This window comes from Sminthopsis crassicaudata, chromosome 4 (genome assembly GCF_048593235.1).
Source record: "Sminthopsis crassicaudata isolate SCR6 chromosome 4, ASM4859323v1, whole genome shotgun sequence".
Lineage (NCBI taxonomy): Eukaryota > Metazoa > Chordata > Mammalia > Dasyuromorphia > Dasyuridae > Sminthopsis > Sminthopsis crassicaudata.
This window is the reverse complement of record NC_133620.1, coordinates 169,152,388-169,179,394: the sequence shown is the minus strand read 5'-3', so window position 1 is coordinate 169,179,394 and position 27,007 is coordinate 169,152,388. Positions and strand designations below refer to the sequence as shown.

Below are 27,007 nucleotides of genomic sequence, written 5' to 3'. Positions count from 1 at the left end.
GATTGGTCAATCTCTTGATATTTTGTGTCCTACTAACCATAATTCTAAATAAAAATAAAAATAAAAATTCTAAAGTTTTTATTATTTTCCACTTGCTTCTTCCCACTGTGCTATATCTTGCCCTAGAACTAGAATAATCAACATGCATGCACAAAAGAAATAAAAATTAGACTATTTTGCTTGACTAAAATTCCCTCATTTGCTAATAGAACAAAAGATTGATTTGTTTGGCTATAATCCCCATTTTAAAAAGCAACTTTACTATAAAACATATGAAGAATTATTAAAATATATTTATATACATTCTTATGTTTTCTTACATCACTTGGATTTTTGTCTTGTTTTTCATACTTTTCTCGATCATACGCCATCTTCTTCAGTAGCTTCTTCACAGCTTTGTCCTTTTTGTCTTTTTTATGGTTTTCACTATTTTGCTTCCTCACCTGGGTCACAATAAACTTGGGAATCTAAAGAGAAATAAAATAGAGATTTTTGCTTATAACCACATTTTTCATCTAAATAATTTAAATTGAATTCAAAAATTTGGTAGTATTTTTGTGGTTGTTTCAGATATTCATGATGTTTTATAATAAGCATTGGCAAAATTTTTAGAGAGGGAAGGCGTTACTAAAATATAGGAACAAATTTTTTAAAAATCTACTAGACTTGGAGGCAGGAGACCTGGATTGGAATCCTGCTTCAGGTATTTTGTTAGTTGTGTGACTGAACAAGTCATTTAATGCTCTGAGACTCTGAATATCATATTGGTATCTCCCTGACAGGGAAATTGTCTAAATATTTTCTAAACCTTTAAGTATTACATGAATATGAATCTTTATTTTAAATAATTTTAGGATAATTTTCATACTGACTCAACTGAATCCACAGTAAAAAGAAACACTTCTATTTCTATTAGGCCCAAGAGCTTTTTGTGGTCCTTCTTCCCAAATTCAGATTAGTAGAGTTTTTTAACTTCAAAAAGCCCATACAAATCTGATTGTCAAAAAGAGAGCCAATTTTGATGAATGAAACTTTAGGATTTATATTTATATGGACTTCATAATAATAGTATATTATAATAGCATATAATAAAACATAAATTTACAATGTAGAGTGAAGGGTTATAATAAAATAATAGCTTAGCAGCAAAAAAAAATTGATTGCTATGGAAAGGCAACTATGTAATATTAATAGATATGCTTTTACAACTACATTTTTCACTTTAACATAATAAACATTTCAAAATGGTCTACATCAGGTACATTTATACAGAGAGAATAAAAATCAAGAAATACTTCTTGAAAGCAAAAGTTATTACATGTTTGCTTTTTAAATTCCTATTACGTTGTACCTAGTTGAAAGAGACAATTAGATTCAAAATCAGAAAGATCTGGGTTCAAATTTCATCTCTTACACTTAGCATTTATTAACTTAAATAAAATTTAAAATTGATTAGCCTCTTCTTCCACCCAATTCCTTATCTGTAGAATAGGGATAATAAAAGCACCTACTTTTACAGCATTAAACAAGATCATAAAGTCCTCTATGAATACTAAAGCTCTAGGTAAATGTGAGGTTTTGTTATTGTTGCTGTTGCTGCTAAATGAATCAACATCATTTTGTTTGTAAGAATCATCCCTTAAAAATTCAGATAATATTAAAAACTTTTTTCAAGTTCACAAATATTTTTAATGAGTAAATTTTTTCAACATTATTTTATTATTTAAAAAAAAAAAAAAGTTCCAAATACCTATTAGAGAATGTTAAGTATCATTTGAGAATTATTTAAATAAATCACACTATCACTAGATGCTTAGGATATCATGAGACTTCAGTTAATTTCAGATTATCAGTCTGATCAAGGTTTCCAAATTCAAATGGAACTATGATCTTAGTAGTATGAATATTCCTTGAAGCAATAAAGACTGTCACTTCTCCGTGTCTGTTCATATCCTCCCATGAGTTCACCATGGAGTCCACCTCAATTCTTGGGGAGTAGAGGGAGGTTACATCAGTTTCTCCTGATTTCACAGGTATACCAGAGAAACATATGGACAGATACTTATTATATGTTGCTTGCTTTTATCATATGATTAGCCCATCTTCTTTTTCATCATATATTGTTCTTAATATCCTTTTTATTTGAGGTCTTCTTTGGTACATCTAATAGCCTAATCACACCTACCACATCCATTTCCACTGCTCTTTATGTAATATTCATTTTGCATTCTTTTGGAGACTGCAATATTTGGTAGAATATATTTTATTAAAAAGGTAGACTCTGATCTCTGAGAGAAGTGGGTATTGGGAAAGAAGACGTGTCATTAAAGAAATTTTAAAAATTTCCCAAAAGCATTCTAGCCCACTCTCTTCCTTCTATTTAATTCTGGATTCAACTCATTATCCATTTATAACTTCTATCCAAGGTGTATATGCTGATGGATGAGTTCTATATGTTGTCTTTCTTAATGCATGTCATAAAATACTAGACAGAAAGGAAATGAAAAAAAGAAAAAAGGTAGCATTGTTGTCATGTAATAAAGGAGAAATGTATAATGTTTAAATATTTCTTGAAGAAAGATTTTCCAGAAAAATAGCTCTGAATTATTTGACCTGACCTCCTACAGGACAAAAACCTTATAGGCTCTAGAAGACAGAAGATAGAAAAAAAACCTTTTCAACAAGTTGTTGAAATTGTGATTAGACTTACAAAATATTTGAGCTGGGAAGAATATTTATAGACTACCCAAACTTACTTTCCTCAAATTCACAAAACTAGTTTTTCACAAAATTTGGAGTATGTTTCAGGACTTCTGACCATTGATTGGTTAATGTTCATTTCCTTTCATCACAGAAAGCACTTGGTGTTGGATAGCATCAATTGAAGTTTATATTGTTTCATTGTGAATAAAGGAATAAATACTTTCTTGGAGATTTCTTGAAGAAGATGGGTAAGGATCTTTTCTGCATCTTATATATCTTATCTTTTTAAAAAGCTTCCTAGAGAGTGCCCATGGTCACCCAGGCACTATGGATTAGAGACAGCATTTGTTGTCACATCTTTCTAGATTGTAGGTCAGCTTTCTTACTATATCACTTGGCTATGAGGCACTGTGTCATAGTACCAAAAGCTACCTCTGAAATAAACAGACCAACAGCTTAGACCTCAATTTACTCATTTGTAAAATGAGATGATGATAAGTAATAATAAAAGCTAATTTTATATAGTGCTTTATTCTTTACAAAGCATTTTAACAAATATGATCTCATTTGATCTTCACAACCTTATGAAGTAGGGTTGTAATCTCCCTTTTATAGAGGAGGAAACGGAGGCAGATAAAAGTTAAATGTCTTATACAGGGTCATAAAGTTAGTAAGTAACTGGATTTAAACTCAGATCTTCTTGGTTATAGGTCCTGTGCACTATCCACTAAACTACCAAACTGCTTCAAAAGGTTTGCTCAAGGTCATGCAAGTAGTAAATAATAGATCTGAATTTGAACCCATTTCCTCAGACTTCATAACTAAAAGATCTTCCACTTTACCAAACTAAGATGTTTAGACTAGGTGACCTCTGAGGCCCCATCTATATCCAAGATCCACAATCCTATAATTATTTAAATGTTTTCCAGAGATAAGAACATGAAATATCTTGGGGATTTTTCAATTTAGAAATACCCATGTGATTGTTCTTATTCTTTGAGTTCCTAATACTTAACATCATTGTTATATATGGAGCTACAAATCTTACATTTCTGTATTTTAAAAACAACTTTTTAAAATTAAGAGTAAAAATACTGGTTTGGCTATGTGTAATGGTATGTAAAGAACTTTGGAAAGTATACTCACCGTCCAAAGCAGTTTCTGGTATTTAATTAAGAAATGCATTATGCTAGCTGTCCCAGCAGCCATCATAAATTCGCCTTGTTCATTGGGCTTGTTGTTCAATCCAGGGCACATAAAGAGATTGGGGGCCATAATCATGGCTACATTCTTCATGGTCATTTTATTTTTTTCTCTGTTGTCTATTACTCTTTCAAGGAACTCAAGTAGGGCCTGAAACAGAAATTACATTCTTAAATGTCTTACACATGAAGATAAAGGATGGGAACACAACAGCAAGAGGATCTTGAGGATTTGTTTATAATTTTAAAAATACATTTCATGAAACAAAAGTTACTAGATAATAACAAACCTATGATAGTATGTTAGACCCCAGAGGAAAGAGACTTTGATTTTTCTCTATTCCCAGAACTTTCACAAAGAAGGCACTTAATGTTTGTTAACTGATTGATTCCATCACTATGATATTCTCCATTACATTTACATTTGCTATTCTAACCTCTGTTCTTTCCCCTTATTCTTTGTTTTTACAGAATCACCAAAGTGGTCATGTTGAGATCTATTTTAAATAGCAATGCTAATTCTTATATTCTCACTCCCTTTTCTTTCTCTCATCCCTGATCTGAGGATCATAGGATTCACAAAAGGAAAGAATTTTTGATATCATCTTATATAACCTTGCTACTAAATGTCAGAATCATGACTAAAATTCAGTCTACTGACTAACCCCAATGCCCATAAAGTCCCTAGTAGGCCCCTGTCCAGATAATAACCTTAGTGAATAAAAAAGTAGAAGCTTTAGTGGTGATTGATTTTGAAGGAGTAGAGAAAAGCTTACATTTATAATGTTTGGAGATATGGTGCCAATCTCACCCCCTAGCTTTCTTAGAAACATTTTTTAAAATGCTATAAATCATACATACTATCAATCAAAGAAATATTAAATAGTCCTACTCAGAGATGAGGTCATAAATTAAGGACCTTTTCATTATTTTCTTAATATAGTTAATTTTAAGAAAAGATGTTATTACTTCTTCATATTTAACTCACTGCTTTTCCTTAGAATGCCAGACAAACCATATCCAACTTTATTTTTACATCACACAAAAATACTACTTAATATAAATATACTTAAGACAAAGTGATTTATACCAAATCATGATAGACTATTAAGCATTCTATAAGACTATTTTTCAAAAGGTCACAAATTATACATTCTTTATTTCTAATAGTGGGATAGATGAAAACCTGTGATCTAATTTCAAGGCAAGTTTAATTATGATGCAAATATAATGAATGAAACTCAAATTGTCCCCAAAATGATTCATTGCAAATGTTTTGAAAAATATTTTCTTATGTTCTGAAAAGAACTGACAAGGCTAATTGTTTCTTCATTATCATAAAATAACAAATTAATAACCAAGTTTAATATTAATATGTATGTATTCCTTGCTAATTTAAATCAACTCAATCCTTTGAAATCTACTACATAGTATACCTGCAACACAAATTTATTATTTCACTCATGTGGGATCTTCCTCCTTCAATAGAAATTACAACCCACTGATTTTTAGTTGTTTAGTCCATTAGTCGTGTATAACTCTTCATGACCCCATTTGGGGTTTTCTTGGCAAGAATACTGGAGTGATTTGCTATTGCCTTCTCTAGCTCATCATACAGATGAGGAAACTGAGGTAGACAGGGTTAAGTGACTTGCCCAAATTCACATAACTAGTGAAATTAAATTTGGACTCAGGACCTCCTGACTCTAGAGTCTGAGGTCTATCCATTGTGCCATCTAGCTATCCTACATAAATATCACCTTTTATTATTATTATTGCTGTTGATGATGATGATGATGTCTTCTCAAATGTAGTAAAAAGAAAAAAATAATAACTCCAGGTGGCTAACCCTCTAGTAATAAGACTCTCTGAAGCTTGTTAGTTTGGAGTTTTGACAATAAACATACTGGATCTGTATTCAAGATGTTTCCAGATTTTGTAGAACATGAGAGAATGTGTCTAAGTAACATCGTAGGTTTCTAAAAGGTAGGGTAACATTTTTGTCACAATGACTTATTAGAAAAGGACTTCTGTAGAGGTAATAAAGAATATACACAATAATATTTGGGTATCTCATCAATAAGATGATGATTATAAGCTCATCAACAGTAAACACTTAACAGCGCTTCAAGCACAATTCCTTTTTTTTTTTTTGTCTGTAAATTATATAATTTTTTTTTGTTGTTATCTGCTATAACCTGACTGAAAGAAATTATCTTAGCTTGGTTATTTTGCTTCCTTCAAAGCTGGGGAATTCTTGCAAAATGAAATAAATACTCTGATGTTCTATAACAAAATATGTTTTAAGTTAAAAAAACCTATTTTAGTAACACAAGTTTTCCCCATTGAATTTTCTTTTACCAACTAATCTGCTAAATATCTAAGAAGAAAAGCTCTTTCCAAATCTGTAGATGCTGAAGGGACAAAATGGCTTATTCTACAAGGATATAGAAAATAATAAATATAACTCTTATTCTGACAATTCGTACTTTAAAATCTTATCTGCTAAAAATGTCACTGCTAATGGATTGACCCAGTACCCAACAGGTATGTTTAAAGTGAATGAAAAAACAACAAAAAATAAAACTGTTCTCCCCATTGTCTACCTCCCATATGACAATTGAGAGAAAAATGCTAGACCTCATCAAAAATAAAGTAGTATCACCACACAAAATTTTCTGACCACGTATCCATTCTTGCCCAGTTTCATGGGTCCATTACTACTTTCTTGTCTAAATAATAATGATAAGTATGCAATCAATTTACTGAGTCATACTTTTATGATGGTTCAATCTGACAAATTTAACCAATCTATGACAAAACATGCTTTGGTATTAGGTGATGGAAAGTATCATGGAAAAAAGGTCCCCACTCTCAAGGAGCTTATATTGTACCAGGTACAATATGTACATAATACAGAATAATTTCAATAATATCAGAAAAGTTCTGATAACTGTGGGGATGAGGAAGACATAATGCAGAAGGTAGCACTTGGGTTGTCCTTTGAAGGAAGCCAGAGATACTGTGATATGGCAGTAAGGAGAGAGTATATTCTAGACAGGAGATTTTTTTTTAATTATTCATCTAGATTCATTTTAAATGGCTATTATTTAAGAAGCAAACAAATCCCTTTAGCTACACAAAAATTTGCCACCTCTACATATATTCAAAAGAATGTACCACCACATTTAAAGACATTCCAATAATGATACCATTACTCAAAATATTTCCAAAGCTTCTTAGTTGGAGTTAAATTTATCACCTCCTCATAGGCTCACAGGATCACAAATAAAGGGCTGGACAGGAACCTTAAAGACAACTAGTTCCAATTCCTTCATTTTGCAAATAAGTGACATGCCCAGGGTCATGTGGTTAGTAAATGTCTGAAGTAGGATTTAAATTCAAGTGTTCCTGATTCCAAAAGATGTTGCCTCTACTGATACTATTTCAAACAAAGACACTCAGTGTGGGTGTAATGGAAAGAAGCTCAAATGATTTTTCAATTATTTAAACATCTCTGAATTTGTGCCTTCTGCCACACATTTATTGTGAGACTGAAAAATCATTGTGTACTTAAGGTAGGTCACATAAATTGCAAGAAGTTTTTCTGTTAAAATAAAATAAACTATGGTGTTAAAAAGAAATTGGTAAGATTTCTTTTGTAGTCACAATGTGTACCATGTCAAGTAGTACCAAGCATCTTACATTTTGTTCCCAGCTGTTCCACAAAAGTATCTCAGGTTATAAAAATTATCTATCAACTAGTGAGGCAAAAATATTTCTATACTAGAAGAAAGAATAAATAATAAGAAAGTTCTTTATACTCATATGTAACTGATGTAAGATTCCTCATCCACAGAAGTTGAATATTCATGTTTATTTCACGAGCACAATAGGTCTCTGCTAATATAGGAAAAATCTTTGAAGTCTTGAAAAGTCATGCTAATAAATAAAAGGGAAAAAAACTTTCTTGGATTCACTCAATGGTAATTCAGCTTCCTTTGGTTTTCCATGATTGAATTATGTTTCAAAAAGTTTTACTATTCATAAAATATTAAGTAAAGAGTGAGGCAGGGAATAGAAGGGAGAATAGAGAAAAGAAAATTGTGGTCTTCCTATCTTCAACATTCCTGTTTTTTCTGTTCCATAAATACTAGAAAAAAAATTTCTAGTATTTAAGGAACAGAATTAGAAATATTAAAAATGTTTCTTTTATTACTACTTTCTATATATTTTTGCTATTTTGCTTTTTTGAACTGAGGAGGAAGAAAGGGTCAGAAAGGGAAACCACAGGCTATTGATTGCCTAGATGGGCACAACCAAAATAAGAAAATCAATTAATATTCTCATTATTTAAAACCGGCAAAGGTAGATATTTCACTATTAAAATGATGGTGATCAGATATATAGGATATGTTTTTTTAAAAAAACAGTATGTTTTAAGCTTTGAAGGGCAAATATTACATTTTGCTTGTACTACATTATTTTTTGAGCAACAAAATGTTTACTTCTAAACTAAAACTAATAACAACTCAAGTGACATGTTCATTTCAAACTCTGCCACTTGTCCCTTCAATCAATGACTTCTTGTCAGCTGAAGGCAATTGTTATTTCCTAATTGAAGGAGATGTAGGATTCATTTTCAAATGAAACTTCTAGGATAAAATAAATATTGATTTACAAGTTTTATTTTTTTCTCCCACTCTTGTCAAAGGACCTACCACATTTTTTTAAGTTTCAGAATTCTTTTTTTATTAATTTTTATAATTATAACATTTTCTTTGACAGTACATATACATAGGTAGATTTTTTTTTCCTTACAACATTATTCCTTGTACTCCCTTCTGTTCCGAATTTTTCCCCTCCTTCCCTCCACCCCCTCACCTAGATGGCAGGCATTCCCATACATATTAAATATGTTATAGTATATCCTAGGTACAATATATATGTGCAGAACCGAATTTTGTTGTTGTTGTTGTTGCAAAGGAAGGATTGTATTCGGAAGGACCTACCACATTAACATCTTTTTTAAAAAGCAACCTCAAATAATCTGTAGCTTATTTTGCCAAAATTACTTTGTATTATCATGTTTCTACCTGTTATATGATATGTCCCCTGAGAATATGCACACACGACTTAGAGACTCGGACTGTTTCAATTTTGTCTTTGTAATTCCAACATGTACTATGTCTTAGTACATAGGCATTTCATAAACTTTTAGTAATTTAGATATTTCTGTAATAGTCAACCCATCTGACCTTCAAGGTATCTCTATTGGTCTCAGGCAGAAGAATGACAAGGAGATTCAAAGCTTGGAGTTGGTGCTTCTTGGAAGGGAGATCTGTCAAAAGAAGAAACGTGCCTGAGCTCTGGAATTTACTTTTTTGTTGTTGTTGAAAAGAAAAATTAATGATTATTTTAGGTCAAACATCAATCGGGAATATAGAGCACAGAACAAGTGAGCAGCAATGCTTGTTTGGAGATTATGTCTGTGAGTGGATGAGTAAATGCAGCTGCTTCTGCAGAGCTTCCCTTCACGTTGGATGCTCACTTCCAACTGTTAGCATATGACTTAAATGCCTTCTGTTTCTAAGCACACAGCAGTGCTTTTTCAGACATCTAGGTTGTATGACAGTAACACTTGTCATTGAAGAAAAGGTCAGACCCTTTCTTCATCTGGCACATGACAAAGAGTCTCTCAAACTTAACATTTTGGTAATTAAATTTTTATAATTAAAACTGTGAAAAATTTTTGCAGACCAGGACAGCCCAAAACTTACCTGTTTGTTTTAATGCCAAATCATCAAAGAACATCTTAATCCCATTAAGTTCAATAGAATAGGTTCATGTCAAGGCTAATAGCCATGGTGTAGTAAGAGAGGATAGGAAAGCAGAATAGAGTAAATACTGATTATTTTTTGTCTTTATCCTCAAACTCTTTCAGAGATATGTATTCAGATGCCTGGGATCACTGAGCTACAAAAGCAAACACATTATTTCCCAGAAAGTGCAATATTAAATGAAACATTAAGGCTAATAGGTATCCACAAGCAGTGAGTTAATAGTATATGTACCAATAGCAAGCTGACTAATGCCTGAGCTTAGATTTTCTTTCTTTTTTCTTTCTTTCTTTCTTTTTTTTTTTTTTTTTTTTTTTGCTGAGACAATTGGGGTTAAGTGACTTCAGCTAGGAAGTATTAAGTGTCTGAGGTCAGATTTGAACCCAGGTTCTCCTGACTTCAGGGCAGGATCCACTGCACCACCTAGCTGCCCTGAGCTTAGATTTTCAACAACCATAAGGAATGTATGGATAATCACCAGATCATAGTTATGATGGAGTTTTACAACATGAAGATGCAGAATAGTGATAGTACAATAAAGAGGCTATTGTGAAATAAATACAGGTCTGCCCTAAATAATAGCAATCAAAGTATCCAAGACGCATGTATGTGCATATATTCTGGAAATACACATCTATCTCTCTACATATACATATGCACATGTGTAGGTATGTGTGTGTATATATATATTCATATACATGCATATATATTCATAATGTGTATATATGTATATGTATATATACATACACACACATATATATTAAACCTAAACTACTTAAAGAAAAATGCACAAATTTAAAGAATATTCTTGTAGAGAGGCATCATAGCAGTGGATGAAAAGTTGTCTCAGAGTAAGTATGAATTGGATTTTATTTTATTTTTTTATTTTTTTTACACAAACTGGCTGTGTGATCCTATTACTTAACTTCTCAGTGTTCTAGGCAACTCTGTAAGACTCTGACTTATATTAGGAAAGGAAACTTCTTAGTGAGATCATAGGTCGAATCCTTTAGCCCCCTATCTTATTCCTGTATTCAAGTGTTCTTGGGGATTATGCCAATAATATCATCAGCCTAGCCTACTGACATAACTTCCTAACTGGTATTTCTATTTCTTCTCTCCTTTCACAGTACTTTCTAACCCCAGTCACTTTATGCTTCATGTTGCTTCAAGGCTTCTCTTTTCAGGGGACATCATTGCTCCCAGAACAATCTTTAGGTAGTTCCTTTGGAATAAACTTCCATCTCTACTTTCTCATTCAAAGTTTTCCACAATTTCATAGCAACCATTGTACCAGCTTTCTCTTCTTTCCTTCCTTTCTTCCTTCCTTTCTTCCTTCCTTCCTTCCTTCCTCCCTCCATTCCTCCTTCCTTCCTTCCTTTCTTTCTTTCTTTCTTTCTTTCTTTCTTTCTTTCTTTCTTTCTTTCTTTCTTTCTTTCTTTCTTTCTTTCTTTCTTTCTTTCTTTCTTTCTTTCTTTCTTTCTTTCTTCCTTCCTTCCTTCCTTCCTTCCTTCCTTTCTTATTTAATCATTTAGTCCTTCTCTACATATCCTATAATCTGGATAAATTGGACTTCTCGTCCTTCCTTGTACTTTTCCTTCCAATATAGCTTAGCATGTGCCATTTCTTGTATCTGGAATGTTCCCTTCCCCATCATGCCTTTCTGTTTAACATCTGCTCAATCTTTAAGAGCCAACTTAAAATGCTACCACTTTCAAGAAGTTTTCCTGGCTCTTCCCATTCAGTAACAATCTTCCCCCTGTTTCTTCACAAACTTCAGGTAGTACTCAGAGTACTAACTACAATTCTTGTATTTATTTTGTATTACTTTGCAGTATAGCTTTTATCAATGCAGGTTTACTAGACTACAGACTTGTCAGAAGAACTATATCTAATCCAGTCTGCCTCCAAACCCTGGCACAGTACTACACACCCCCATATAACTCCACTGATCACATAATAAACATGTTGAATTGAATGAGAAAGGAATTTCCAAGGCAGCACCACATGCTTATGGATCTGAGAGAAAGGCTTTCTTATCTTAGTACTGACCTGAAAGGTCAGTTACTCCCTTATTCCTCAATTCTTTCTGATTACAGTGGAGACAGAAGCAACATGTAGGCAATCCCATTATTGGCTCAATGTTGCCAGGAGAGAGACACTTAAGAACGACGAGCTCTAACTCAAAAGTTCCCTGAAACCAGTAAACACAAAAACATGAGGACTTCAAGTAGAATGATCCACATCCTAGAGTGAATAAACAAAATACCTAAATCTTGCCTGTGCAGGCTGATTTCAAAAGTGTATCAGTCATGGCAATCTGGCAGACTTTCTCACAAAGCTTACTGATTTTATGATAACTGCTAAACCCACAGTGTATATACTTTTCCAATAAACGTTTCTTAGACTCCTTGGCAGAAAAGTGAAGTAGAATATAGGCTTATGTAGTTCATTCAATCATAAAGAAATGTGAAATTGCTGGGGATTCTTTGGTATACAAATGTGCTATGTTTTTTAAATAGCACAGCATAAATTTGAATAGGAAGAAGGTATATATAACTTTGATCTCTATTTATTTTGATCTCAATAACCCAATATTTGCATTGGATTCATTGAGATCTATTTGTTTAGGTCCTAACAAACTAATATTTCAATTGGATTGTTGGGACATAAATAGATCACAGAGGTGTTTCATGTGCTTTCTTTCAGATATTTATTTGGGTACAAAACAGAAATAATTCTTTTTTTGCAGCAAAGTTAACACTTGTGCTTTCAGGAATGTGGTGGATCTCAATAGATCAGTTTTTGTTGTTCAGTTGTTTTTCAGCTCCATACAACTCTTTGTGATCCCATTTGGAATTTTCTTGGCAAAAGATATTGGAGAGGTTTGCCATTGCTTTCTCCATCTATGTTACTGATGAGGAAACTAAGAAAAAACAGGGTGAAGTTACTTGCTCAGGGTCACACAGCTAGTAAGTTTCTTAAGTCATATTTGACATAGGAAGATGAGTTTTTCTGACTCCAGTCCTACCACTCTGTCCACTGTGCCCCCTAGTTTCCCTAGATCTCTAACCAAATATATCTTCCTAATCATTCAACATACAATCAACAACATAGATGCCCTGCTCCTAAGAACATAAGGTTTCCATTCACAAAGTCTGTGTCATCAGGAAGAACACTACTTACTCTGTACAGCCTGAAAAGCTTTGAGATATTCTAGACTGAGCAATGGTTGAGGGAGTTCTCTAATGAAAAGTTTCAAAAGACTGGCCGCATCGTGCTGCTTGACGGTTTCCCAGTTAAAAGTCCCTTCATAAAACTTTGCTTCCAGCTCTTGGCAAAGGTTCTGAAAGAGACACAAGAACAAAAGTCAACACCAAAACCAAGTTTTGTCCTGCTAACAGCTTTGCATATTTCACATATCACAAGAGTTTCTTTTTACAGAAAACTAAAAACATTACAAGTTTCACTGGCTACCATATCAATATACTTTCATAAACCAAGATCAGATTATACTATTTTAATTTTAAGAATTAAATTTTTAAGACTTGGTTCAAAATTCCACCTTATTCCCTGAGATTATCTCTCATTTACACTGCATGTATCTTGTTGGTACATAATGGTTTATTTTGTTTTGTTTTTTAATCATGGTTTCCTCCATTAGAGGTGATCTCTTTGAGAGCAGAAACCCTAAGTTTGTTTTTCTTTCTATATCTAACACTCAGTATAGTACTTGGCACCCAGTAACCTGTTAATAAGTTTGTTAACTGGCTAAATATACTTCCAACATAGGCAAAAATGGGGTTTTTACTAGAATCTTCAAAAATGACAAATAGTCAAGATACTACAAGGGAAAAAAAGAAAAGTCTTAAACTTTAGGGTCATTCTCTAAGCTCCTATAAATGTGCATTTAAAAAAAATATTAGCTTTTTAACAGTGAGACAATTCAGATCAATTCCAATGTCTTGTGAGGAAGAAAGCCATCTGCACCCAAAGAGAAGACTGTGGGGACTGAGTGTGGATCACAACATAGTATTTTCACTCTTTATGTTGTTATTTGCTTGCATTTTGTTTTCTTTCTTATTTTTTTTTCCTTTTTGACCTGATTTTTCTTGTGTAGCATGTAATTGTGGAAATATGAATGGAAGAATTACACTTGTTTAACATATATTGCATTACTTGCCATCTAGGGGAGAGGATGGGGGGAAAAAAGGGGAAATTTTTGGAACACATAGTTTGGCAAGGGTGAGTGTTGAACATTATCTATGCATGTTTTGAAAATAAAAAGCTTTAATAATTTTAAAAAATAAAATTTCATTTCAAGAAAAAAAAACAAAAAATATTCACTAAAAAATACATAAAGGAGAATCAGTACAGAGTAGTATAATATGAATTGGTCTTAAAGTCAGGAAGACCAGGGAATCTATTGTCTGAGACACTCATCACTATACAAACCCAGGCAAGTCATTTGTTTCTTTCAGTATTCTGGATAATACTACAATTATAAATAGCAGAGCCTTTACACATATTTAGGGTTTCATCTGACCAAGGAGTTCCCTATCCTGATAAAATCATAAAATGCAGGACAGTTTTTAAATAATAAAAATACAGTCTTTAAGACAGTTTCATTTCGAAACCATAAAGAAAGTATACATATAACTAGATTTCATAGTCAAGTTTTATACCTAAAAGTAAGGGAGGTAGGTGAATGTTCAGTAGAGATAAACGGAAAACTAAATAACATGACAAATGAGATTTTATAAAGTACATACATTTAACTGGTTTAAATGTCTTAGGTGGTAGATGACGAAAGAGTTGAACCTCAAGTTCTAGTTATTTAAATCCAAATAGAATGAGAAGTAATTAATTATCTCAAAGCCACTGACGAAGTTAACTAGGCACACTATTTTGATACTTTGGTTTAGAACTATTAATAATACTACTAATACTCATTTCAACAGCTACCATTTCCTTAGAATACCAAGCTTATATAGGGCAGCTAGTAACCAACAGTTGATAAAGTGCTGGGGCTAGCGTCAGGAGGACCCAAGTTCAAATCTGATGTCTGATACTTACTAGCTGTGTGACTCTGGGTAAGTCATTTAACCCTGTTTGCCTCAGTTTCCTCATCTGTGAAATTATATGGAGTGGAAATGGCAAACCACTCCAGTATCTTTGCCAAGATAGCCCCAAATGGGGTCATGAAGAGTATGATATGACTGAAAAACAACTGAACAACAAAATGCAGGAATTATATATTTGTTATAAGGGTTTTATTTTTGTTTTGCAAATAACAGTCCTTTATATACTTAAAGTAGGTATATCTCTCCCATCTGTTCTTCTCTAGGTTAAACAGCCTCAGTTCCTTCAGTGAATTCACATATGTCATTACAGTGAGAAAATTTACCATCCTGATTCTGTCTTAAGGATGTTGTCACTGCTCTTCTTAAAATGTGGCACTGGTATTGTATTCATAACTGAATACAATTCTTCAGAAGTGTTCTGTCTAGAACTATCATTTCCTCTCCTATTCTGGACACTTTCAACCCAGGACTGCATTAGCTTTTATGATTTGATTATCAGATAATCTCATGAAAATCCTACATCTTTTTTCAGAAAAAAAAAACTGCTATCTAGCCATTTTGTACTAAAAATAGACTTGTTGAACCTAGTTATTACTAATAAATTCAATTCTTATTAAAATCAGTTCAAAGACCCAAGCTATCTGCATATCTTGGATCTTGAGTCTGCCAACCAATATATAGATATCATCTACAAATCTCTTAAGCATGTCACCCATTCCTTTAAAGTCATTGATTTAAAAAAAGGTAAATAGTATAGGGCTAAATATCTTAGGGTGATACATGAAAGGTCTTTCTTTCATATATCTGTGGTGATGCACTGGAAAGAACCTTGCAGTGATTATTGACAACTGCTCTTTGAGTACAACTCTTCAACCACTTGAAAATCTACATAACTTCACTAACATCTAGTGTGGGGTTCTTTCATGCTGTGCACAAGAAGGGTAAGAGAGACATCATCAAATACTTCACAAAAATCTAGGTCAACTATTTCTACAGGATTTCCTTTATCTACCAGCTTAGTAACTTCATCAAAATGGACCTGCAGCTAGGTATAGTACAGAATGTTTTTTGATGCTAATTTAATATATCTCAAAAAGAAAGCCTCAGTCAAAAAAGTGAGAGCAAAACAAGAAACAAGTGAAGCTAGCAAACCATTTCAGTTAGAAGTTGAAGGGGGGGAAAAATCAACTAAGCACTTAGCATCCTATCTTCATATATTTACAAAAGACCAGCTGCTGCATAATTTGGTTTGTGACAAGAGGCTGGGTAGATGGGTTGAGCCAGCTGAATCCATTTAATTGGCCTTTCTGGAAATTACACTTGGTTTAGATTGTCCTTTTGACAGATTTCCTCTCCCAGGAATCACACCTTAGATGCAGCGTTCTGCATTGAAGCAAATGCTCCCTTATCACTCTGCTGTTAGTTGGCAATCACTCTTTATCAGCGTGGGCACTGATGCATTGTGAATAGCGAACGAAGGCACTGTACTGCTGTATGAAGAGATAGCATACACGCACATTACCTGTTTCTGAGGGAGTGTTTCTATTAAGCAAATGCATTTCTCAACAGGACTTGAACTGATCTCAGAATCACTCTTAAGTGTGTCACTTGCCAGGTGTAGGAACTGCATTAGTGCTTAACAAGTATGGGACAATAACAATTTGTTTAAATATATAGAGCTCCCAAATCACTTGCAGGGGTTGTATAAGCTTTAGAAGAGAAAGGCTGGGAATGGTGAATAAGCACATTAAGTTACTGTATGATTAGTTCAGATCAAGCCTTTAAAAAAAAAAAAAAGTACCACAGTAGAGATCACAATGTAACTTGGCAAATGCCAAACTGGCAGAAGGTAATGTTCTAAAATGAGGATACAAGTCAAAATAAATCAATGAAATGCATCTGCAGCTAGGAATTTACACAAAACCTTTCTAAAATGCATCTGGACTCTGGCTCTAGGCCTAGAAGTATCCAAGCTCAAGATTTAGAGCCTGAAATCTTCACTGTTGTAGCAAAATGGCCTGATCTCTATTATCCTTACCCACAGTATTCAATCTTTCTGCCACCTCCATCCCATTCCACTAGTGGCCCCCAAAAGCTGGAACAGATATCCACCTCACCTCCATTTTACGGAATCCTTCTCTTCCTTCAGGATTCAATACAAACATATTTTTTCATGAAGCCTTTCCTAACTAACTTATATTTAACTATTTATTTATTGTATGACTCAGGAAGAGTCATCTTCCTGAGTTCTAATCCAGCCTCAGACACTAACTCTATAGCTCTGGGCAAGTCACCTAAACCCATTTGTCTCAGTTTCCTTATTTGTAAAATGAGCTGAAAGGGGGGCAGCTAGATGGCACATTAGAATACCAATCCTGAAGGAGGACCTGAGTTTATATCTGACCTCAAACACTTAATACTTCCTAGTTATTTGACCCTGGGCAAATCACTTAACCCCCATTGCCTCACAAAAGAAAAAAAAAAAGATAAAAAAGAAAACTACTAATACTCGTAAAATGAGCTAGAGAAGAAAATGGCAAACTACAGCAGCATCTTTGCTAAAAAAAAAAAATTCCCAAATGGGGTCATGAAGAGTCCTAACTAAAAAATAACTGAACAATTTATTTTATATGCATACGTGTGTATTATATACATGAAATACTATCCTCTTGATAGCATGTAAGCTATTTGAAAAAACTGATTTTAGTTTTTGTATCTGTACCTCAGTTCATAGTTAGTACTTAACTAATATTTGTCACTTAATTCCTTGATTGATCAAATTCAACTTGTCAATCACTGTCACTGATCCAGTTCCTTTAGAATCATCAAAATAAATAATAATCCATGAATTCAGGATCTAATAAGAAGAAAGCGCACTTGAAGAAAAAGCACACTCTTTTCTGTTCCAGTTTTATGTGGTTTTCCTAGGAGTTGCTATAAGTAGAAAAATACAATTATCATAGCAATGAAAATAGCCAGTTTAATTTGTAAACCACCAATTTGATTTAGAGGAGTACCAAATTATAACCCTCCTTCCAAAAAGAGCTCTTCAATCTAGTGGCATTATAATATCTGATATCGCCCATTGAGAGACCTGAGTTTGAATCCCAGCTCTTGACACTTATTATGTGCAATATTAGACAATTCACTTTATTTATGTAAATCCCCCTTTTCCTCTTCTTATAAATAGGGATAACATTTCCATTCCCTATTTCCCAAAATTGTTATGAGAAGGAAGAGATAATTAATGCAAGATCCAGATAAGGAAACTGAGGCTGAGATATAAAGTAATTTGTCAAAATCCACATGTCATCACTAGTAGAATTCAAATTCTAGTGCCTAAACCAGTATTCTTTCTGCTTACCACAATTCCTTTCTTGGGTCAGTTTTTCAGACTTCTGTTTAACTAGTGTATAAAAGCACGCATCCTGAATGAATCAGAAGAGGACTTTTTGGCAGAATGGACTTGGGAGAGAAGACAAATTTCATCTATCTCACAATTTTGCTTAGAGCCAACCTGATTAAAATTGTAGTGGCAGAAAATGTGAAATCAGAACTAGAAAACATAGGACTACTAGTAATTAGAGGTTAAGACAATGTACATTTTGTCAGGAAAACAACCATGAGACTTATGATTTATTACCAATGGCAAGGTTACTGTTCTGTCAATGATGGAAAGGAATCTTGATCAATTTGAATCTAACTAATATGACAACACAAACCTAACATATCATCATTCTACAGAACAGTGGGCATTCTACAATTAACTAACTCCTAAGTATTCTGTTTCCCAGAAAGGAGGGATTGTTGTTTCTATTTCATTTTTGTGAAAGAAAAATTTAGACAGAATCAGGAGCTAAGAAAACTTAAAACAAATACTTAATTTTAATTTTTGTGTTAAGATTTTTAGTGTCACATAGGAATCAAAGAATAAAGTTGTTAAAATATGACTCAAAATGCAATTAAGGATTAAATCTAGTCATAAGTATATTCAATCAGTTAGTACCTTTATCCTTATTGCAGCTCCGGGTATCCGTAAAAGCCCTTCAGTTTCTAATCCTCCCTCTTCTATTCGAGAAATCAACTGTAAAGAAAAAAAAAAAGCAGATATTAATATTTAAAAATGTAACTGTCAAGAATATCATATCTATTTTACATATAAATGACTGAAATTGATTACACCATATTCAGGTACACATTCTATGATTAGCTGCCATTGCATTACTGCCTTCTAATAAACAAACCCAAGAACTTGAAAACATAATTAATTTCATGTTGCACTCAAGAAAAAAGATGGCTTTCTTCATACTGCCTTAGTTACAAAAAATGAGAAAAAGTATGTGATTTCACACAACAGCTGTGTTATTGCAAACAAGTAGAGAATGAGGATGCTCATTTTAAAAGCTCCAAAAATAATTGTTTCTCCTGCTTTTGCAGGAGCCTGGACTCTGTGATCTAATCAATCTTCAGCATTCTGATATTTACACATTTGCATTTCATTTTCACTTTGTTCAAAGTCTTGTTAAAAAACCAGTTTTCAAAAACCTTTCTTTGGCAAATGTTGATTAAAAGACACACCTTTAAGTATCTAATTTGCTTCATTCATTCAGGCCACAAACATATATATGAAATAGTGACTGGAAAGAAGAAGAGGAAGAAAAAGGAAGAGAAAAAAAAGAGAAAAGGGAGAGGGGAGGGAGGGATGAATAGAAAGTTTTTTTAGAGGGAGGGTACACTAGCAGCTGAGGAGGGAAGTAGGAAAGTTTTTATGAAAAAACCATCTGGAGTCCTTGAAGTGTTAGTGGTCAGCTGTCTTCTATTTTCTGTTGCTTGGCAGCCAGTGTGCACTTGCTCAGATATGGCCTCAGTAGAACACTCAGCCACACAAGGAAATGGGGCTTACCTTACCCAGCCTGGACAAAGCTATTCCCAACAGAGCAGTCAGTTCTCTGCTCTGAACTGACCAGAGCTACAGTGGCTATGGTCAATCAACTGCTATCTCAGGCAACAATCAGAGTAGTATGGCTCTTCCTATAGACAAATTCACAATCAGTTCCCCAAGGATATGGTTAAACCAATGGCTGTGACAGCAGCCAAGATCCCCAACCTTCTTATGGTAAACATTTATCCTAATCTAGCTACAGGCAGCAGCCAGCCCCAAGTAGCACTTCAGGGAGTTATGGTAACAACTCCAAAAGAAGTACTATGGACAGCCAAAGAGTAGGGACTGAAGGGACCATGGTAGCTTCAATAAATTTGGTGGGCCCTAGAATCAAAGATCACACAGTGACTCTGAATAGGATAATTGTAATAATAATACCATCCTCCTCATCTAGAGCATGGATGAGAATGTTGCTATTGAGTCTGTGGCAGAGTAATTCAGACTGGCAGTAAGTCCAATAAGAAGACAAGGCAGCCCATAGTCAACTTGTATATAGACAGAGAGATAGCAGAGCTGAAAGGAGAGATGACAGTATCATTGTATCATCCTTGCTTTTCCAAGGCAGCTATTGATTGGTTTAATGGCAAGGAATTTCCTGGAAACTTCATTAAAGTCTCCTTTGCAATTCAAAGAATAGATTTCAACAGATGACAAGGCAATGGCCATGGTAGCCATGGGCTTGGAGGCCCCACGGGTCTTGGAGGTTTTGGAGATAAAGTACTGCTGAGGACAGTAGAGGAGGATTCCCCAGTGAAGGGGGATGGGGAGGGGGGTATGGACTGGGGGAAGGTGAAAAGAGCACTGAGCTAGAAATTAGAAGTGTTTAACCCCACATTTAAGAAGATGAATTTATCTAAATAAAACAATGAATAAAATATGAACTTGGAAAAGAGATTCTTTCTCTCCTTTTTGCAAAGAAAAGGACTGCATTCACTGGCCTAGCATCCATCCCTATATCCTTGCTATGTCCTTTTTAAATTATGAAATAGATGCTACTCCCCCCACAACTCAATACCTTATCATAGAAGGTAGCAATAACACAAGGCAGATGAGAAAAGTAAAATGCAAACAACGGTTGAAGTTCACAACATTTCTAGATGACCAAAGATATTAGAGATGGCCAGTGATAGGAGGTCACAAAGGACAAAATGTACTTTCTTAGGAATCACATTAAGATTCTGTACCACCAGACTTCATCAAGCTCTAATAGAATTGAGGCTCAAAATTCAAAGTAAAAGCTAGAATTAAATGATCTATAAACTGATTTTTTTTAATACACAGAATAATAGATTCAAATACTATTTGGTATTTTTAAATAGCTCTTTATTTTTGAAATACATGGAAAGATAATTTTCAACATTCACTCTTGAAAAACTTTTTGTTTCAATTTTTTCTCTCTTCCTTCCCCCCACCCTCTGCCCTAGACAGCAAATAATCCAGTGTTAAACATGTACAATTCTTCTATACATATTTCTACATATCATGCTACATTTTAAAAAATCAAATCAAAAAGGGAAAAAAAGGTGAGAAAAAAAAAAGCAAGCAAATACTGTTGGTATTTTTAAATTTCATTATTTCAACTTTTTCATTTAAATTTTTGGATAAAAAAATTATAGCGACCCAAAAATGATACTATGAAGATAAAAGAAGATAGCTAGAACTTAATATGTTTAATCCATTGTGATTTGGATTTAACAAAAAGTAGAACTAACTGTAAAAATACTAGGGCAATAAATTCATGTCCATGACTGGCAAAGACTTAGTTAGCAATTATTAAATATCTATTAAGAACTAGGTACTGTGCAACTTGTTGGGAATATAAAGCAAGGCAAAAATATTCCCCAATATCAAGGTATTCAAGCCTAATATAGGAGACAATGGGTAAACAATTATGTAAAAAGAAGATATATAAGGGATAAATTGGAGGTATATTCAGAGGTAGACGCTAAAATATTAATAAGTACTGGGAAAGGCTTCTTACAAAAGATATGATTTTTAAATGAAACTTGAAAGAAGCCAGAGAAGCTAGTAAGTAGATGAAGAAGAATGTTTCAGATATAGGAGACAATCAATGAAAACACTCAGAATGGGGAGACAAATGTATTATGTGGAAGAATCAGAAAGAAACCCAATGTCTCTGGATCTTAGAATGCAAGAAGAGTGGGAAGGGAATATGAAGCCAAACAGAAGGCAGATGTAAGATGGATAATACAAAAATCATTCATGGTTGACTCTGAAATGCATTAGGATTCTGTAGCAGATCTATTCTACTTTGTTGTTCACTCATTCAAATGTTTACTGAACACCCATGTTCAAGATCTAATGTTTGGCATAGTAGAGAAATGCAATAACATATAGTTCTGCATTGTTTAGGTTGGTATTAAACTTAATAAGTAGTTCCCGAGTATATAACAACTGGTAGAGGAAGGCAAGTCTGATTTTGGATGTTTTGATTTCCCTGGATAACTTACTCGTGAATTTAAAGTGGAATATATTGGTGACTTGATAAAATTAGAAAATGGTTGCTGAGCTCTACCTTTAGAAAAAGAACCTGCTAAATTAAACCTGACATACTCAGTGTAAACAGAAAAGCTTAGGACATGCATATAGACAAAATATTCACAAAAGTAAAATACTTCTAACAATCAAGACTTCAATAGTTATGATTTCATCCATGGGATAACTTCTTTCATCAATGAAGGTCACAACTCTATTACACCTTAGTAGGTTGCTAGAAGATGAATGAATCTTTGCAGCCAAAGCTATCACTTACTGGTCCAGTTTTTGATGAAATGCATCAATCAGAAAAATACTCTCTGGCTCATAATCTTTCTAGTTTGGTAGAACCTGCCAATTCACCTATCACCAGTAATAATTTTTGATAATGCAAAGTTATTGCCCTGCCATGACAAGGTACCAAGGTAGAATTTTATAGGAGAAAAATTCCTAACAAATTTATGAGTATGTCTTATTACTACAAGGATTCTTAACCTTTTTTGTTGTTGTTTGTGTGTGTCATAGATCCCTTTTGTCAATGATGCTTATGGACCTCTTTTCAAAATAATATTCTTAAAAAATTAATAATTTAAGGAAAAATGGTAAATTTTAGTTATATGTAAAAAAATAATGATGTCTGTTGGTGGAGTTTTTTTTTTCTGAATCAAGTTTATGGTTCCCCTAAAAGAAGAATCCCTATTCAAATGTGTTCTAAGAAATTGAAGTGTCAGTCAAATAAAAGGAATCAGTTCAGTAATACCTAAAGTTAGTCAAGTAATTATTATTCAGTCTTAATCCCACAAAAAGCAACTCCGTGAAATATATGCCATCAACCCTTGAAACTAAAGCGATTACTGTACCAAGAGTAAAGACATGACAATTCAGGAGACTCCATTATGAGAATATTAATGCCAAAGACATCAATCTTTCAGAATTTGCTATTCCCAAACCCAGCTGACTTACTTATTGTCTACTCACTTTTTGAAAGATCAAGGGTATCCTCGTCCCTGGGACTCTCTTCTGATCCTGCTCTAGCAATACTGACAGGGGAACACCAAAAAGACCAGAGTCTGCACAAAGCAAAAGAAAATAGAACATTTCACATCTATTTCAAAGTATGAAAATAGGATAGAAAGAGATGATTTCAAAGCATAAGTTTTCCTTGCACATTTGGAGCGCCTGACCTCATATTCAGTGTGGCAGAGCTGAATGAATATATGCAATCAGGTTACTAAGTGTAATCAAACTAAATACTCTGGCAAAAGGCAAATATCCTTTCATATCTTTTCCCTCAAGAGAGGGAACTTCTATTTTAGCATAGATCAGAATTCAGAATGCTATAATGAATGAAATAATATAAAGGGACCATCTGCTTTTTCAGAAATCAGTTGGCAGTATGACCTTATTCAGCAAGTCTTCTTTTCAGAAAATATAATTTAAGGCAAAGAACTTAGAAAAGATGCATGGAACTTTAAAAAGATCAGAAAAATTCAAGTTTATTTAATTTTGTTATCAATCATCACATCATTGAAAGGAAGTGCTGCTATATCATATTTCTAAAGGGATTTAATATAGAAAGACATTCACAAACTTTCTTTAAACTGAGTTTAAAAAAATTAACTAGTTAATGTTGTTTCTATTTATATTCAATAAAATATATGTCTCGGAAGAGAAAAACAAGTTACCCATCAAAAAAAAAACTTATTGAGCACCTACCATGGTGTTCAGTTATATACTACTAGGCATTATGCTAGGTGGTGAGGGTACACACAGAGAAGTTAAATGTTCCCCCTGGACCATGAGCTTCTTAAGTTTTTCCTTTCTTTATCTTTCCAGCACAGTGCTTGGCACACAACAGGTGAATAATAAATACTAGATCATTGACCAATCTTAAGGATCTTGCATTCTATTGGGAAGAGGAGCTGTAGCATACACATATATAAATATGTACAAAATAAATACAAGACTATTCTATAATAAGCACTATATGCATCACCTCATGGGATCCCCACAACTACCTTTACAAGTATTATTAATCACCACAAATGAGGAAAAAATGAGATTCAAGAGTTAAGTGACTAGCCATTTAAGTAGTGAAGCTATCATTCAACATCCTAACTCTTTGACTTTAAATCCAATACTTTTTTTGTCACATCAATCCTTGAAAACCCAGAAACAATTTGCTTACTGTTAATTTCATCACTCTAATCATCAATCCAAATAATGTAAGAGGAATGAGATTATCTAGGACAGGAGAGCAAGTTTTCAGTGATTCTCAAGGAGACAGAGAATCAGGATTTAAAACACAAGCAGCAGGATTGGCAAAAAAAAACAAAAACAAACAAAAAACAAACAAACAAACAAACAAAAAACAACTATAACTTGTCAAATGCTTTTCTAAACAATTTCTACTCGGTTTCCATTAGAAGAAATCCTTGGATGGTTCAAGAAGAGAGCCCTGACGAATTATGATTGTTCCATAAAAATTCATGGTGGGTCTTTGGGAAAAGGTATAGAAAACAAAACTGAGGAGTGAATAGGGTTGTTGCACAGATCAAATGGGTAAAGAAGTGATTCCACTCTAGGAATAGGGATTGTATCTGTCATTTCACTGGCATAGAGAAAACTCTATTTACCAGAAAAGGAAAGATCTATGTTTTCTGCAATGTACAATCTCAGAGAATTAGTCAGAGCACTGAGAAATTAAATCATTTATCCAAGATTACACAGCTAGCATGTGTCAGAGGTAGCTGGTCTTCCTGGCTTCAAAGTTGCTTCTTTTAATTCTATTATATTATGGGGGGAAAAAATCAGGCTAGTTTCTAATAATGTTTCATCAAAAGAGAGTAATTTGTTATGCTCAAAGTTTTGATTGTCTAAATAGCCTGATAGCATTACTATTAGTAAAGCTAACAATGATCAACAAAATAGTGATGAATGTTGGGGATAAAAATTACAACCACTTCAAGGGGTCAGGTAACCATTCTGTGAATTTTTTAAAAATCATCTTCATTCTCTCTCCATCACAGAGACAGCCATGAAATTATTTATGATCCTTATATAAGCTCTATTATTGAAATATAAGATGTTATTATTACTCCTGAAGCATTCTTCTCAAGAGCTGAATTTGTAGATGAATCAATAAGTACACCATACACAGCACTGAAACATGTAGAATTGCCAAAAATGATAGCATCAAATGGAGTGAGAAGCCAATCCTCCTTCAAATTCCCTGAACAGAAACTTTTAACAGTTTCTCCTTATCTGCCCCCAGTGCCCTATAACATGATGTAGTGTGTTCTATACTTAATATGTGAGGTGTGAAAAACTTAATATTTCAACCCTGCCACTCATACTTAGGTTTGTTCCATAGGCATATTGGCAAAAAGCCAAAATCATTTTTGCGGCCTCTTCATGAGAGAATTTAATGATTTTTACTAAATGCCTTTACCTTTTGTTTTCACTTTCACAGCTTTTTGGTGTTTGAGCTCAATTCCAAGTGTATCATACAGTGCAGTCAACTCGATGAGAGCTAAGCAGCAAACTTTCTTCATGTCCTGGGGTGCCAGATCACCAATCCTTGTGTTACCCGTTTTGTCCTTTGGCAGTCTGAAATTCTAAAAGAAATACCACAAATGAAGTAAATATTTATAAGATGAATAAAAATATTTATAAAATAAAAGAGTAAATAGTTTACAGAAAAATTCTGATTAAAGTTGGGAACAAGAATTTTCTAAAGGAAGATGCAAGTGACCAATGAAAAGTGACCATAGAACCTGGATCAATGTTGACCTGGATTAAAAAAGTAACCCATACCATCACTGACCTCTCCACCCCTTCACTCCATATATCTTTATCTGTTTCTCTATTTGTCTGAATTTCACACACACACACACACACACACACACACACACACACACACACACACACATACATTCTATGCAGGTTTGGAATCCAGGAAAGGGAAGGTGGTATCTTCATTAAAAATAAAACAGTAAAACAAATGGGGAAATGTAAAAGAAGATTGAAGAACACAAATAATTTTAATTAGAGAACTAGTCAAAATTCTGATATATTTGTGATGGAAAGAGCCACCCATATCTAGGGAGAGAACTATGGGGATTGAATGTGGATAAAAGTATTTTCACCTTTTAAAAAATTTCTTGGTATTGTTTATTTGCTTGTATTTTTTCCTTCTCATAATTTTCCCCTTTTTATTTGATTTTTTTTTCATGTAGAATGTTTAGAAGCATTGCACATGCTATATTGGATTACTTGCTGTCTAGAGGAGGGCAAGTGAGAGAGGGAGGGAGAAAAATTTGCAACACAAGATTCTGCGAGGGTGAGTGTTGAAAACTATCTTTGCATGTATTTTGAAAAATTAAAAAGGTTTTTTTTAATAAGAATTATCCAAGCACAGAAATCAAATAGTTAAACCTGAGAATTAAAGTTATGAGTATCAGGTAGATTGGCCTGCTACTCTTTACTCTTTATCCTCTATTATAGCATATGCATATACTAGTATATAAAAGAAACCTCTAAAGTACATTTGAGGGTCTAGAATATATCCAGTAAATCTTCCCAGAATAGCCCATCTCCATATCCAGTGATCTTGGTGCAGGTTAGGGAATACACTTTCCACTCATTTAACCATGAAGGAGTCAAATGCTGAGTCCCTAGACAAAGTTAGACAAAAGGACAAAGATAAGGACTTGAAAAAAGAATTTCATTTTCTCCTTC

General features: G+C 33.6%; 1 protein-coding gene across 1 annotated transcript in view; it reads right to left on the bottom strand.

Annotated features, from left to right (window-relative positions):
• Positions 1-27,007, bottom strand: part of ARHGAP18 (Rho GTPase activating protein 18) — a 166,869-nt gene that overhangs the window by 21,262 nt on the left and 118,600 nt on the right. The window contains exons 6-12 of the mRNA XM_074309867.1: positions 25,719-25,884; positions 23,246-23,337; positions 18,836-18,913; positions 12,932-13,091; positions 9,164-9,246; positions 3,850-4,056; positions 321-467 (exon numbers count right to left, since the gene is read on the bottom strand). Of these exons, the coding sequence (XP_074165968.1) occupies positions 321-467; positions 3,850-4,056; positions 9,164-9,246; positions 12,932-13,091; positions 18,836-18,913; positions 23,246-23,337; positions 25,719-25,884 (933 nt within the window). The remainder of the gene's footprint in view (positions 1-320; positions 468-3,849; positions 4,057-9,163; positions 9,247-12,931; positions 13,092-18,835; positions 18,914-23,245; positions 23,338-25,718; positions 25,885-27,007) is intronic.